A 16,348-nucleotide genomic window follows, 5' to 3' on the forward strand; every position below is an offset into this window, starting at 1 on the left:
ACCCATCTGTCTCTCCTCCTCTTCCCACCCCCCACCCACGCCCCTAGGACCCCTGCAGCCAGAGGGGGCCTTGGAGAAAGGAGGACCGGGCCCAGGAGACTAGCAGGCTTCCTGGGGCCTGAGTGGGCAGGAGAAACACCTGCCACACCTCCCCTGATCCTCTGGTCCTGGAGGGTCCCCCCACCACCATCCACCTCTCCTCCTCCCTCCCTCCCATGCCCCTAGGACCCATGGGTTTTGAGGGGGTCCCAGAGAATGGAGGAGCAGGCCTGGGAGCCTAGCGGGTTTCCTGGGGCCTGAGTTGGTGGGGGAAGCACCCTCCGTGCCTTCCCTGATCCTCCAATCTTGAAGGGCCCCTCCCCATCCACCTCTGCTCTCCTCCCCGCACCTCCTCCTATGCCCCTAGGACCAACGCGGCCTAGAGAGGGCCTTGGAGGGTGGGAGACCTGGCCTGGGAGCCCAGCAGACTTCCCAGGGCCCGACTGGGCAGGGGAAACGCTAGGCACACTCCCCCGATCCTCTGAGCCCCCGAGGGTCCCTCCAGGCGTGGGAACCCCTCCCCCTCCCAGCCACCCCTCAGGGGCACCGGTCTTGTCTGGCCCCCACTTCTCCTCCCCCCTCACTCCCCCCACACCTTACCCGGTCAATCAGGGGCTTCTCCCATCTCCTTGGGCATCAAGGTCCCACACCAGCATCCAGCAGGCACCCCAGTTGTTGTCTATTGAGACTTAATTTATGGCCTAACATATGGTCTACCTGGGAAAATGTCCCATGTACACTTGCAAAGAATGTGTATGTTGTTCTTGGGTGAAGTGTACTGTATATGTCTGCTAGATATAGGTGGTTTAGTGTTTGTTTACATCCTCTATTTCCTTATTTATCTTCTTTCCGGTCGCTCCGTTCAGTATTGTGATTTTTTTAATTTAAAATATATTTTGTCTGTTATTAGTATAGCTACTCATGCTCTCTTTTGGTTACTATTTGAATAGACGCTTTCTCCCATCCTTTCACTTTCAACCTGCTTGTGTCTTTGGATCTCAAGTGAGTTCTTGTAGACAATACCTAGTTGGATCATGTGTTTTTATCCATTCTGGGAATCTTTATCTTTTGACGGGAGTTTAATCAATGTATATTTAAAATAGCTACTGGTAAGGAGGAATTATTTCCGTCATTGTGATGATATTTATTTTCTATTTGCCCTAGAGTTTTATTTTGGTTTTTTCGGGGGGGGGGAGGTGGCTGTCATTTCCTCCATTCCTACCTTCTTTTGTGTTGACTTTTCTGTAGTAAATTGCTTAAATTCATTCTTAATTTTTTTTGTATATATTCTATAGCTATTTTCTTTGTGGTTACCATGGGAATTACATTTAACATCCTAAAGTTATAACAATCTAATGTGAATTTATAGCAGCTTAACTTCAATAACATACAAAATATTTGCTCCTTTGTAGCTTCATTCTGCCCCTTTCAGTTGTTGATGTCACAAAATTACATCTTTATACATTGTGTGTCCAAAACAAAAACTAATAATTCTTTTAAAAGCATTGGTTTGGAGTTACAAACCAGTGTTTCAGGAATACTAGCTTTTACACTAATTTTTTTCCCATTAAATGTACTAGTCTCTTGAATCATGTAGAATGCAAAAAGTGTAATTACAAACCATTGTTACAATAATACTAGCTTTAAAAATTGCCCATGTATTTACCTTTATTGTGATCTTTATTTCTCCATACAGCTCTGAGGTACTGCTTAGTGTTCTTTCATTTCACTTTGGAGGGCTCCCTTGAGCATTTCTTGCAAAACAGGTCTAGTGGCTACACCCTCAGCTTTTGATTATCTGGGAATGTCTTTATTTCTCCCTCACTTTTGAAGAGCAGTCTTGCTGGATATAAGATCCTTGGTTGATGGGTTTTTTTCTTTAGCACTTTGAATATATCAGCCCACTGTCTTCTGGCCTCTAAAGTCTCTGATGAGAAATCTGAACATAATCTTATTGAAGATCCCTTGTATTATGTAATGATTTGCTTCTCTCTAGCTGCTTTCAAGGTTCATTCTTTGTCTTTGTCTTTTGAAAGTTTGATTATGTGTCTCAGTGTGGGTCCCTTTGAGTTCATCTTATTTGGAGTTCATTGAGCTTCTTGGATATTTATATTCATGCCTTTCATCAAATTTGGTAAGTTTTCAGCCATTATTTCTTCAATGTTCTCTCTGTGCCTTTCTCTCTCTCTCCTCCTTCTAGGACTCCAATGATGAGTAGGTTGGTATGTTTTATGATGTCTCACAGTTCCCTTAGGCTCCATTTCTTTTCTTCAATTTTTCTTTCTGTTCTTCAGCCTGGATACTTTCCACTCTCTTATTTTCTAGTTCACTGATTATTTCTTTTGCCTGCTCAAATGCCTTTGAATCCCTCTAGTGAAATTTTCATTTCAGTTATTGTACTTTTCAGCTCCAGGATTTCTTTTTTATTTCTTTCTAGGCTTTCTATCTCTTTATTTATACTTTTATTTTGTTTACATCTCATTTTCTTGACTTCCTCCACATCTTCATATAGTTCTTTGAGCATCTTAGGACAGTTGTTTTAAAGTCTTTGTTTAATATATATTCCATTAGGTCTATTTCATGGGCAGACTCTTGAATTATATTTTTTTCCTTTGGATTGGCCATACTTTCCTGATTCTTTGCATGCCTTGTGTGAGTTTTTGTTGAATGAACACTGGACATTTGAATCTAATAATATGGTAACTCTGGAAATCAGATTCTCACCATTCCTCAGGGTTTGATGTTTTGATCATTTTTTCAAAATAAAAATAATGTCTTCTTAGGTCTTTTCTGAGCCCTTCTTTGAGCACATTTAGTCACTTTCTAATTTCCCCCATATATGTAGTTGTTTTTGAATGTCCTAATCTTTAATGTCTGACTACCAAAAGGGGAAAAGCAAAAAATTAAGGCAGGAGAAAAGGGTACTGGCCTTTAAATTTCCTAGAAGGCTGTTCAGCTAGAGGAGAGAAGCTTGCAGTGAGGTGGTGGGGTGGGGGATGTGAGGGGAGGTGCAGCAACAATGGCTGCCTGCCTTCTTCCATGCACCTCTGTGATCAGAAGAAGCAATCTGTGACCAGAACACAGATCCCCAATATTTGGGGAACAGGGTCCTTTTTGTCTACCCTGGTTCCTGCAAGCTGCGTGCACGCTGCTCGGTGCCTGCCATGTGGCTGGAGGTGGGGATGTGTATCTACTACTGTCAGCTAAGAGGTGAAATTGACTAAAATTAACCAAAATTTACCATCCAAGCCTTTCCCAGAAGTTCTAAGTCTTCAACAGACTCCAGAGTTCCAAATTAGTTACATCAGACAGAGTCTGCCAGTGTCATAGTTGTCTAGGTGGGAGACAGGTTTCTGGTGCTTCCTACTCCATTATCTTCCCAGAATCCTTGTCTAGAGTTAATTTTATCTCACTACTAGAAGAGCCTTTTTAGTACTCTAGCTGATGACTTTTGAATGATGGATTTTCCAATCTGTTGGGACAAGCACTACTTCTGGCCTCATGTGAACTTCAGGCACTGTATCCTTTCATCCTTCCCAATGGATTTTTCCTCTGCCTCAGGTAGCTTGCTCACATGTATTCACTAATTGATTCTCAGCTGAATATTTGTGGAGGAGTCTCTGGAGATCTCTGGAGTCCTCTCTCTGTACATCACTCCTCTTTCCAGTACTCTGCCCCGTGAATTCTAGCCATCTTGCCCAACCCAGATTCCCAGTTTCATCCCCACAATTTAGGGAGGCTGCCAGGCTCTGTGGGTTCCTTTCCTTACATCATGGCCTGGAAACTCAACAGGCAGTGAGGTGTGTCAATGTAAGACTCATCTCCTTTGTTTTCCATTTCTAAAGGATCTGTCCTTCATTGACTTATGTTCACTGTCTTGAGAACCATCGTTTCACATATGTTGTCTGGGTTTTTTGGTTATTATTGTTTCAAGTGGGAGGGTAGTCAGTTCCTGCTACTTCATCTTAGCTGAAAATGAAAGTTTGAAGCTTCAATTTAAAATTAGTTTCTTCCTTATATGATCTCCTAGGATATATTCTCTGATCTTTCCATTGGTACTAATCAGTATCTTTCTTGGTAATACAAGTTATATATGCAATTATATTCTTTTCTTAGTAGTCTGTGAGTTTGTGGAGAATAAGATACAAATCTGAGTCACAATATGTACTTTACTAATATGAAAAATATGAATGCTTAATAAGCATCTACTTAGTGAATTAAACTATTAAAAATTAACCTTACTTGGCATAGATTTCTAGACTTGTAGGTCATGGAAATATGGTGTATGTTGATAGCTGCAAGGAGTTCCATGATGTTTGAGAATTTTTGTGTTAAGATATAGATATTGATTTCTTAGGGTAGTTAAGAGAATTTGCAGTGAGTTAAATAAATGCAAAAAAAAAGAAAAATGGATCAAATAAAAATAGGACATGTTCTTTAGACATGTAGCTCACCAGTGATTCAGTATATAATCAGTGGCTTAAAATTCAGAAGGCATGGCTTTACAGTGTCTATATCTTTTAAGGACAGGGTATAGGAAGGGTCTTATCATGCACGTCATGAACATATATCTATTTTGGACATTCAGCATTCCTTTTCCCTTCCTAAAGATATCCAGGTATCTTTCTCAGAAGTTGTATATAGTTTTGGTGAAATGGTCAATCCAGGTACTTGCTTACCATATTAACACCAAAGGAGCCATATTCTTTTCACCATCAGGTTGGAGACATTAAATATAATCTAATATGGGGCCAGACTGATGCAATTGCTCAGTTTGTTAGGAATTAAGATCTTTTGCTACAGTATCCACTAGACACATGTAGCTATTTAAACTAAAATTAAATAAAATTTAAAATTTAGTTCCTCAGTTGTATACATCGAGTGCTCAATAGCCACCTATGGCTAGTGGCTACCATATTAGACGGTACAGCTCACTTCCTTCATCACAGAAAGTTCTATTGAACAGTGTAGCTCAAGGAACATAAATGTTAGGATAAGATTATTGAGTATATAATCTTTTCTTTTTTAGGGACATGGAAATTTTTATTTTAAAATATTATATTTATAGTGCTTCTTGGTTTGACAAAACTGTAGGTATCTGTTATAAGATAGATACACTAACAGGCATTATCTCATGACTGTGCTGAAATCCTTTTCCAGGTTGCACTGAAGTGGAAGATGGAGCTCTAGGTCCCAGTCCCCCATCCTGGGCCAGTGCTGCCTGTACCACCTACCTGGGACCCGCAAGGAGTGAGGGAGGGGGAGGAGGCAGTGATGGGCAGGGGAGGAGGGGCTGTTTCTTGCCTTCAGCTCTTTCCCAAGCTCAGCCTACTGCTCCACCCTGAGGGCATCTGCATTTAAGGCAGAACTTTCTCCCTGTCTTCCAGAGGCACTTGCATTCTTGTAGTTCCAAAGGCAAGCCTGACCTCTTCCTTTGGCAGCAGAGTCTGTGCCAGGAGCCTCAGCTCAGTTTCCAGAGAATGACTATGTGCTCTCACCTGTCTGAGGCCCCAGACACCCTGGAGGAGGTCAGATTCATGTGTTCCAGCCTTGTCAGGGCTGGGTGCTTTTCATATTCTGGTGGGAGAGAACTGCTCCTTCCAGAAACATTTTTATGGTTTTTATCAAATGCAATAGACCATTTGATGATAACTAGTCTCTACTTAAATCTTAAAATGGTTTTGTACTTATGAATGGAGATTCCTGGTTTAAAAAAATAAAATTTTCATTTGATTTATATCACGTTTAAAAATAAGATTTAGTTTACTAAAAAATTTTGGGGAGGGGGAATTCCCTGGTGGTCCAGGGGTTAGGACTCTGAGCTTCCATTGCAGGGGGCATGGGTTCAATACCTGGTTGAAGATCCTAAAAGCGGTGCGGTGTGGTGTGGCCAAAAAAAAAATTATTTTTTGAAGATTCCATAAGGTAGTATGTAAGGGATGACTATAAAGTTCTTCTATTCAAATGAGAGAATATATGCCCAACTGAGTATTGTCTTCCAAAGCATCCCTATAGATGTTTGTCTACTTACTCCTCAGCAGCTCCCAGAGGTGAGGGTGAGAGTCAAGGCAGACTGATGCCTCCTGTCAGTAAGGACTGATGTGGAGAGGAAGAGGTCTTGGATACACAGGAAATGCCAGGAAGGCCTCAAGTGGTGGAGAGGGAACACAGACAATCCTTTACGGACGTCAGAAAAAATGGGCACCAAAGAGCTCCCAATTGTCGTTAGATAGGGAAGGGAAAATTAGTAATGAAGGAGTACAGTAACCTTTCAGCTGAGATGGTAACCAGCTGGTTATATAAAATGTTTGTCAGCCACGCATTTGGAAACTCCCTCTATTCCTGAAAAGCCCTAGAAATTTGCATTTAATGAAATTCACTTATACTTTCCCATTGATGTACAATTTAGAACAATAATGTATACCTGTTTTAAAAAATTATGGTTGAAAGAGAAAATGTATTCATACTTCTGAAGAGAACATGACTTTTAATCCACATAACTAAAGACAAAAAGCACTTTTTAATTCCAGAATACCAAAACAACAACAACAACAACAAAATCCTCAAGACTGTAGAGATACCTGTGTGTTCTTCCAGGTAATTTAAATTGACAATCAATTAACAGATTAGAGCTTAGTGCTAGGTAAACATTACATGTTCAAATCCCAAGCAGAGATTAATTTGCTCTCTTCTAGGGTCACACATTTCATGCTTAGCCCCAGCCTGCTGTTCTCCTACTATATGCTAATGTTCACATGGGTCTCAATCACCTTAGTTGAAACACTGAAAGCTTAACCTTTTAGTGGATAGAAGCCTCAGCTAAGCAGAATATTAAGTAAAGTTATCATTCTACTACAAAACACTTTAGGGCCTCCCTGGTGGCGCAGTGGTTGAGAGTCCGCCTGCCGATGCAGGGGATACGGGTTCGTGCCCCGGTCTGGGAGGATCCCATATGCCGCGGAGCGGCTGGGCCCGTGAGCCATGGCCTCTGGGCCTGCGCGTCCGGAGCCTGTGCTCCGCAACGGGAGAGGCCACAACAGTGAGAGGCCCGCATACCGCAAAAAGGAAAAAAAAAAACAAAAACAAAAACAAAAAAAAAACACTTTAATTGGGAAAGAATCATGTAAATAAGATAGACAATATTTTCCTGCTTTGGGCTACAGATTAATTGATCAAAACTAAATTGGCTAAAATGTGAAAGAGCTAAAAATAAGTATTTCTGTCACTGGTTTTCCACACATCAGTAATTTTTGCACACATGGGTTGGCTCTCTTTGTCTATTAATCATAACTTTTTTCCGAAATTTCTTTTTGTAATTTTTATAAAGCCTGGGGCCATGTCCTTTTTAGCATTTTTGTTTATTTTTCAGATTTTTTTCTTGCTTGTGGGGCAATCTTAGTGAAATTACAAGTTTTCTCATACGCTCTAAGTGAAATGTCCAAAGATAAAGGTGGTTGCAAATAGGAAAGTCCCCAACCATTAGTTATCATATATTGTGAACCCAAGAAGATATTATAATTTTTATTAAATTTTAAATACAGATGTTTGCTTTTACCTTGATACTTAAACAATTTAACTTCAACCAACCTCTGAATTTGAAGATTATATAAAATATTTTTCAGCCAAACATCTTGCCAGCCACTAATAATGTTACTCAAAACATATGAGAGTTAGTTTTTTTTTTAATGTGAACACATACTTAAATAGGGAAAGTAAGCATAAATGAATTTATGTTTTATACTTATGAAAATGAATTTTAAGGTTTCAAAAAGTAAGATAACTGATCCATGTTCTCAAGGATAAAGTTTATACAATTATAGGATGTGGAAGTAATAGTTACAAAAGCCAACATTTATTGAGCATTTGCTCTGTGGTAAGCACACAAATTGTCTCATTTAATCCTTATAATAATCTGGAAGGTAAATACTATTAATATCCTCATTGTACAGATGATAGAAAGCAAGGTTTTAAAAGTTTAAGTAATTTATGCAAGGGCACAGAGGTAGGACTAGACAAATTTGGTACTCTGACTCCAGAACCTTAGTCCTCTATACTGTCTTAAGGTGAAAATAAATTTATTCTCAGAACCCCAGACACTGGCACCAAAGCATCTAAAATGTTAAAAGCAAGCACATTTAAAAGAAATAAAAACAGTATATAGCAAAAGTAAATATGGAATGTAATGCTATAAATTAAATTACAATGAGTGATTAAAATTACTACTCCTAATCTTGTGAACCTACAGTGGATTACAGAAGGAAATTTGAATATTTGTGGTGTCAGTATTTAACGTGGCTTTAAATGGCTAAATAACATAATCCTGGCTTCATCTCTAATTTTGTGTGTGAGTAAGTGGCTTAACTTGCCAAAGTCTGTTTTTTAAAAATTAAACATACTTATCAAAATACCAAGAGCATTTTACTTATGTGTATATCATACTGGCCTATATTTGAGGTGAAGTTATAAGAAATGGAAAAATTCAACTTGCCTTTTCGGGGACAGAGAGTATGGATGCTTCTTGGAACCTACATGGGTGCAGGCTCCATCTGCTCTGCACCTGCTGTCGGGGCCTGCTCCTCTACAGAGGTTTCTCCAGAAAAAAGAACAGACAGGAGGATTGGAGGTAAGTAAAAACACCACTTCCAAACTTCAAAGAGTTCTGAGTTTTTAAATGCTTCATTCTGTAAGACACAAATCTGTTTTCAAAAACATTTTATCGAAGCATAATATACTTATAGTATTAACCTCATTTAAAAAGCAATTACTGCTGAGCTCTGGGACAGAAGTCATGAAAGGATCTCCTTCCAGAAGATGCTACTACAGCAAGAAGGATTCAAATCATTTTCCTTAGGAGGGGTTGCACAGCCTCAGGAAAGCGAGAGTTAGGGAAGATAGGCATTCCACAGTTGGAACTAAACAGAAAGGAGACATTTCACATGCTGTAACAGATCTACTGTTTTTAAAGTCTCTTCGGTGATTATCTGACACTAAGGCTACTTGTATACTACATTATAGATTGTCATTTCAGTGTCTGGGCCATGAAATCTGTTACTGGTGTGAAAATGAAAAAGGGGAGCCTGAGGCTCCTTCAGACAGTGAAACCACTTTGAGCGGGTTGAGTCAGATCTGCCTGTAGGGAACCCTGCTACCTAAAAGGGAGCTCTAGTGAGGGTTCCGGCTCACACTGCCCTATTTCTCCCAGAAAAGCAGTAAACCCAGGGGGCACTAGGGTCAATCTGCCACCTTTCCAACTTCCTCAGAATTACAACTCCACTCCTTGTGAACAACCAAACGTCTGGAGAGTTATTTCCCAAGTTAATTAAAGATACTAACGCGATTAAGGTTGAGAGAGCAGGTGATCATTTCTCAAACTCGGTAACTACACTTGGGGACACAGCGCAGAGACTTATTCCTTTCTCCACTGGGGACAGTGGCTTCTGCTCCCTCCTCCCTCCCAGATGCACCCGACTTCCAGTTCCTGACCAGCCTGCCCACTTTCCCTCTGCCGCCACCCCGGCCAGGGCACTGGTCCCACCTCGGGATGACTGGTCCCCCCGGGACGAGGACGGGACCTCTTTGGGGTGACCAGACCCCAGGGATTAGGGCTCCTCAGGGCACAGGGATGGAAAGGGGCTTCCTCTGACCGGTCCTTGGGGACGAGACAGGGCCTCCTCGGAATGACTGGACCCGGGGACTAAGATAGGGCTTCCTTAGGGTGACCAACGACGGGACGGGGCCTTCTCGGGGTGACCGGCTTCCGGGATGAGGCCTCTTCAGGGTGACCAGATCCCGAGGACCGAACGCGGACTCCTCGGGGTGACCGGCTCCGAGCGGGTACGGGGAGAGGGCTGCCTGACCGGCTTCCGGGGATAAGGCCGTCTCGGGGTGACCAGATCCTGGAGCCGGGGATGTGGCCTCCTCGGGTGACCAGCTCTGGGAGACCAGGAAGGGGATGAGATGAGGGCACCGCTCTGGGACCTCCCGGGAGCTCGCGCAGGCCCAGCGGCGCCGCTTGGGCTCGGCGCCCCCTTCCCTGGACTGGACCTCGCGGACTCTCCCCGGTCTGTCCTCCTCGGTCTGGGACTGGGGCTCAGGGTCGGAGTCCTGGCCCTCAGTGTACCGACCACTCAGCCCGGAGTACCGGCAGCTCAGCCGCGGCACCGCCTCTTCCGCCCCTTCCGCCGGCCCACGTAAGTCAGCTGGCATCGCCCCGCCCCTCCGCCGCCGCCCGCCCGCCCGCGCGAGGCCGCCTCAGCCTGGCCTGGGCCTGGAGCGGCGCACGGCGCAGGTCCCTCCCCGCCATGGCCCTGGGAGGCGGCAGCACATGGCGGCAGCAGCGGCCATGAGCGCGCCCGCGGCCCGGCCCGGCCCCCCCTAGAGCCCGCCGCCCCGGCCCCGGCCAGCGCCACGGCCCCGCCGCCCCCGGCCCCGCCGCCCCGCCGCCCCGCGCCCGCCGCCGCCGCCGCCGCCATGGGCGTGCAGGGCTTCCAGGACTACATCGAGAAGCACTGCCCGAGCGCCGTGGTGCCGGTGGAGCTGCAGAAGCTGGCCCGGGGCAGCCTGGTGGGCGGCGGGCGGCAGCGGCCCCCGCACACGCCGCTGCGCCTGCTGGTGGACGCCGACAACTGCTTGCATCGCCTCTACGGCGGCTTCTACACCGACTGGGTGAGCGGCGGCCAGTGGAACCACATGCTCGGCTACCTGGCCGCGCTAGCCAAGGCCTGCTTCGGCGGCAACATCGAGCTCTTCGTCTTCTTCAACGGCGCGCTCGAGAAGGCGCGGCTGCACGAGTGGGTCAAGCGGCAGGGCAACGAGCGCCAGACGGCGCAGCAGATCGTCAGCCATGTCCAGAACAAGGGCACCCCGCCGCCCAAGGTCTGGTTCCTGCCACCCGTCTGCATGGCGCACTGCATCCGCCTGGCGCTCATCCGCTTCCACGTCAAGGTGCGGCCCGCCGGGCGGGCAGGCTGGCCGGGGTCCGCGTGGGCCTGGGGGACGGGGGCGGGGTTGGAGGCCGGGGCTGGGCTGGGGTCTGCGTGGGCGTGGGGGCCGGAGTCGCTCGAATTCAGAGTCAGGGTGGGTCGGGATCTGGAGTCCGTGGTCGGGGTTGGACTGGAGTTTGGGGTACCAGAGAAGGAGCGGGCCAGAGGTCTGGGCCTGAGTCGGGGTCTGGGGTCCGGGCTTGGGCCTGAGTCGGGGTCTGGGGTCCGAGCGGGTCGGGGTCTTGGCTCGGGGCGGGCCGGGGTCTGAAGTTGGAGCTGGGCCGGGTTCGGGGTCTGGGTCCGGGGGACCGCAGGCGCCTCTCCCCTCCCGGTCTGAACTGCTGCAAAATGGACGCGCGGCCTGGAGCCCGGCCGGCGGCTGCGAGTGCCCGGGGTCTGGGGACTTCGGCTGCTCCAGGCCGTCCGAGAACCTTAGGACCAGCGGATAGCTGCAGGCTTGGAGGGTGCAGTGCCACCGTCGCTGAGACCCGGAGTATTCCTCCACTCTTTGAAGCAGGTAGATTACTAACCTGAACTTTTGAGACGCTGGTTTTCCTTTAGCAGGGCTTGAACAGCAACAGGTTTCTGGGGGGAGCAAGTGGGCTAGATGGCGACAGAAAGGGGTCTCCAGCCACTGAAGGTGGATGGAAGGTCTGCCTACTGTTATCACCCCGGCTCAGCTGGGGGCAGTGACCTGGGCAAGGCCTGTGGAGTTAGCTTCCTCTTGAGAACGCAGGGCTGGGTCCAGGTTCCCTGGAAGATGACAGTTTTTAGAGAAATGGTCAGATTTTCGTGTGTGTTAGATTTCAAAGAATCATAAAGTTTGACATGCTGAAATTTTGTCAGTTCTGTGACTTAGAATCTGCGTGAAAAAGTCTTTGATTCTGTGTGTCTGAAGTGAAGAGAGTAGTTCAGAGTCAGGGCAAAGAGAATGTGAATCAGAGTTTCCAGGATTTATTTCTGTCTGCACAGTGAGGACTCCACCACTTTGGGCTGTGCACTCAGGTAATCAGAGCTTTGACTGTCCGGCATTCTGCTGTCCTTTTGGCAGAGGTCTCCCTGAACCCAGGCCAAGGAGTGCTTGAGGACCTAGCAGCCACGGCAGAGATAACATGCAAATCAATGACCCTTGACTTGAGTTTTGATTGCTTCCTTCTTCATTGTTCTTTGTTTAAAATTTTTAGAGGGGCTGTTTTGGTTTGCTGACTTTTGCCACTCTGCCTTCCAACGTGTTTGTCATTCCTTTATTTCTGCTTGAAACTGTGCTTGTTCCCAAAGTTTGTGAAATTCAAACTTCCTGATTGCTCTTGCCTGTGCTGAGATGGTGGTGGTTAAGCCTAAAGTGATAGCGGAAGTCCCACCCCGATCCTGTTGCAATTGGTGACAGGGTTTCTAAGTCTGCGGGTCGAGGCTGCTGGAAGAGCGGCGATTGGTCTGTTGAGTATGGCAGAGACCTAGCCTGCGTCCCTGGGGAAGTTCGGCTGAGAGCCAGGGACTGCTGCTGGCATTTTCTGCCCTGGAGCCTGGGCTCTCAGAGAAGTAAGACAGTGCCGACTCCCAGGTGTGATCCACCTCCAGAAGATGCCCTGAGTGTTAACAGTTTTATCTTGTTCAGAGATGGAAACTACTACTGGAAAGACAAGGAGCTTTCTAGTCAAGTGGCTTTCAAAGGAACCCCGTGAATTTTACTTAGGATTAGAGTCAGTGTTTGTACACAGTCGCTGTATCTTTTGAAAGAACTGCTAAATTCTTTTTTAGTTGTAAAATTTCTTGGTATTTATCTTTGTGCCCCTGTAAATGTCTCACTTACCTGCTGGGTGCCCAGAATTTTGACCAATGTGTGAGTAAGTTAGAAAGAAACTAGATTTAAGATCATTTCTTCCACTTAGGTTTCTGCACTCAAGATATAATTGAGTCTATAATTATTTTGCTTAGGATAAACTTTTAACTTCTGATATAGAACCACAGTATAGTGTTAATTGTACAGTTTAATATAGTAATGACTCTATTCCTTGGTGGACACTTAACTGGCAGCCTCACCTTTTGGAAAATGCCTAAGAAATCTAGCTACTAAAAATTTCTCAGCAGCCAAATGAGAGGTCAGGAAGCTTTGGTATAGTGACCCAAAAAGGAAAAAAAAAAGCTTTCTGTTTCCTCCTTGAAGAATCAACTTCTCTCCCTTGTAGACTGCCCTCTCCTTTTCAGATGTAATTCTGATAAGCTTAGTTATCTATTTCTAAACTTAGCTTGAGAAAAGGGTGCAGAGGAAAGTCTGCCAGGCAGGCGCACCATTAATAGAAGGAAGTGACACTTCACAAGGGAGAAGACAGAAAAAGCTATAAAAAACACACATAATTCTGGGGCTTCCTTCGAAAAAAGAAAACAACCCTATGTACTTCAGTAGCCCCTGAGGGCAGTATGGTTTACTCTATGAGGATGATTTTGAGCCAGAAAAATTTATGTTCAGCATTCTCTAAGGGAGTGAAGGGAGTGTACTGTTTTTTAAAAATGCCCATTAAATGGTTAAGTGAATTAAAACCATGATGGCATATCACTACATACTTGTTAGAATGGCTAAAATAAATAATTCTGGCAATGCCAAGTGCTGGCAGGAATGCTGAGCAATTGGAATCGTCCCACATGGCTGGTGGGAATGCAAGATGGCACGCCACCCTGAAAAACAGCTCCCTTAGTTCCTTATAAAATGCATTTACCATGTGGTCCAGCAATTGTACTCCTAGGTATTTTCCTAATGAAACTATTATTCACACAAAAACTGAACTTGAATGTTCATAGCAGTTTTATTCATAATAGCCAAAACTGGAAACAACCAAAATATCCTTTAATAGGTGAATAGTTAAGCTATGGTACCGTGCAATACTACTTAGCAATAAAAAGGGAGAAACTACTGATACATATAACTTGGATGAGTCTTTATAGCTTCATGTTGAGTGAAAGAAGCCAGGCTCAAAAGGTATGGTTCTATTTATATGACATTCTCTGGAAGATAAGGCTGTAGTGATGGGGACCCGATGAGTGGTTGCCTGAGGGTGTGAATCTAAAGGCACAGCAGGAGGGAGCTTTTTGGGGTGATGGAACTGCTCTGTAACCTGATGGTAGTGGTGGTAGCATGTTTTAAAATCATAGAACTATACATCAAAAGTAAATAAAAGTTGGGCTTCCCTGGTGGCGCAGTGGTTGAGAGTCCGCCTGCCGATGCAGGGGACACGGGTTCGTGCCCCGGTCCTCCGGGAAGATCCCACGTGCCGCGGAGCGGCTGGGCCCGTGAGCCATGGCCGCTGAGCCTGCGCGTCCGGAGCCTGTGCTCCGCAACGGGAGACGCCACAACGGTGGCGTACCGCAAAAAAAAAAAAAAGAAAAAAGTAAATAAAAGTTAATTTTACTGTATGATATTTGTATTTTTTTAAGGTTAAATAAAAATTGGCAAAGGAATTGATGCAGACATCTCACTATATATAATGTTGGGCATATGAGGCATTTTTCTTATAAAAATCTACCATCGTATTGGCCGTCTCCAGGGTTCTGTAAACTGGCAGAAAGTCTTAATTTCCTGTCAGCTTTGCTTAGAGAAATCTTTTTTGGCTTAGAAGAATATGTCTTTGCTAAAGTAATAATGGCATTTCTTTAACCATTAGAAGTTGGCCCACACATCAGCTAATTTTGTTCAGGTCATTAAACTGCCCGGCCTGAATTTGGCTTCTGTTAGTAACTAGGAGCATTTCCTCTTGTGTGCCTTGAGTCATCATAACCTTTGAAACGTGGTGAGGACTGATGTTGATTTAGAAATCTTGGTGGCATTACATGCCTGGAGCTTTACTAAATGTTTCTGCCTCAAGACTTGTGGTGTGGGTGTGCAGGTTTATAATGAAGTCCTTGAAATCTCATCCTGAATCGGTCCTCTGGGGTATTTACTCAGATCTTACATAAAGCAGAGCTCATGTCTTAAGTCACTGGAAGAACGTGAGGTTAGGCTGTGGCCTGAGATCTTGGGATGATGATCTCTTTCTTTGTATACTTTGTAGGGTGCCAGTCCCATGCCAGGTCATCTCTCATAGTGCTGTCTCGTTTAGCCCTCAGTGTTCTGTTACTGTGGGAAGAAACGGGATTGCTGATTGAGCAACGTCTGGGGACAAGTAACCAGTAATCTCTTCAAGAGGGAAGTGGTGTGCTGAAGTCAAAGTTCAGTTTCATTGTGTAAGAGTGCTGTGGGGTGTGCCTACCTGCAGTTCACTCTCAGGTCAGATCTGAGAGCAAGACGCCTCTGCTGCTTTTTCCAGGCAGCACAGTTTCTGTCCAAGAGACACTGAGAACTAGCAATATACTGTTATTCTTAAAGATCTCTAATTGATCAGGGAATACTTACAATTCAGAATTGACCACATTATAACTCAAACCAGCCATACATTTAAAATACTTACTTAAAAATATTTATTTTCGTCAAGTGTACCAGTTTTGTGACTGGCTTATTTCACTTAGCCATAATGTCTTCAGGGTTCATCCATATTGTAATGTTGTGTCAGAATTTCCTTCCCTTATAAGGCTGAAAAATACTCTATCCTGTGGATGGACCACATTTAATTTATGGGTTCTTGGGTTGCTTCCCCCTTTGGCTGTTGTGACTAATGAATAGTGCTGCTGTGAATATGGGTGTACAAAAATCTGTTGGGAGTCCCCGCTTTCAGTTCTTTGGGGTATGTACTCAGGAGTGGAATTGCTGGATCATTTGGTAATTCTATATTTAATTTCTCGAGGAATCACCATACTATTTTCCACAGCAGCTGCCTATGTATATTTTATATTATATATCATATGTTATCAAAATAGTTTTAGTTTTTAACATTAATGCGATCACTACACATTATTCAGCAATTTGTTTTTTTGTAAGTATGTAAAAAATCTTTTCATGTCTATACTTACAGCTCTGATTCTTTTTAATGCCTGCATAGTGTATAATTCATGTATCCCCTACAAATGGTATGCACACACAAACTTGATAGATTGAAGAGTGTGCACATTTTAAAAGCCTTACAAGACTATAGAGCCAACATTGCCAGACCTTCAGATTTTTCAAGAAAGTCAGAAATCCAGATTTTTATTTGAAATTATCCCATTTAAAAAACACCTTTAAGCCAAGGAAAATGGACTCCGGGCTAGATTCAGATCTTGAGCCACCAATTTGTGACTTCAGCACTGATACTTATCAACAATTATCGCCCAGTTTTTAGGTTTAAAGTTAGACTTACCAAAGCCCATTGCCTCTTCCCTTCAACATTGCATTGTTGAAGCCTTTTTGATTATCAAAGCAC

The 16,348-nt window shown here is 44.5% G+C and overlaps 1 protein-coding gene across 2 annotated transcripts in view; it reads left to right on the plus strand.

The window, feature by feature from the left end:
- The first annotated feature begins 10,471 nt into the window (after window positions 1-10,471).
- Window positions 10,472-16,348, plus strand: part of FAM120A (family with sequence similarity 120 member A) — a 106,486-nt gene continuing 100,609 nt past the window's right edge. The window contains exon 1 of one of the 2 annotated variants that reach the window (XM_081237485.1): window positions 10,472-10,983. In XM_081237485.1, coding sequence (XP_081093611.1) covers window positions 10,510-10,983 — 474 coding nt within the window. In that variant the 5' untranslated portion in view covers window positions 10,472-10,509. The remainder of the gene's footprint in view (window positions 10,984-16,348) is intronic. The other variant, XM_081237484.1, reaches the window with a different exon arrangement.

Source organism: Mesoplodon bidens, assembly GCF_964165515.1.
Source record: "Mesoplodon bidens genome assembly, chromosome: 6".
NCBI lineage: Eukaryota > Metazoa > Chordata > Mammalia > Artiodactyla > Ziphiidae > Mesoplodon > Mesoplodon bidens.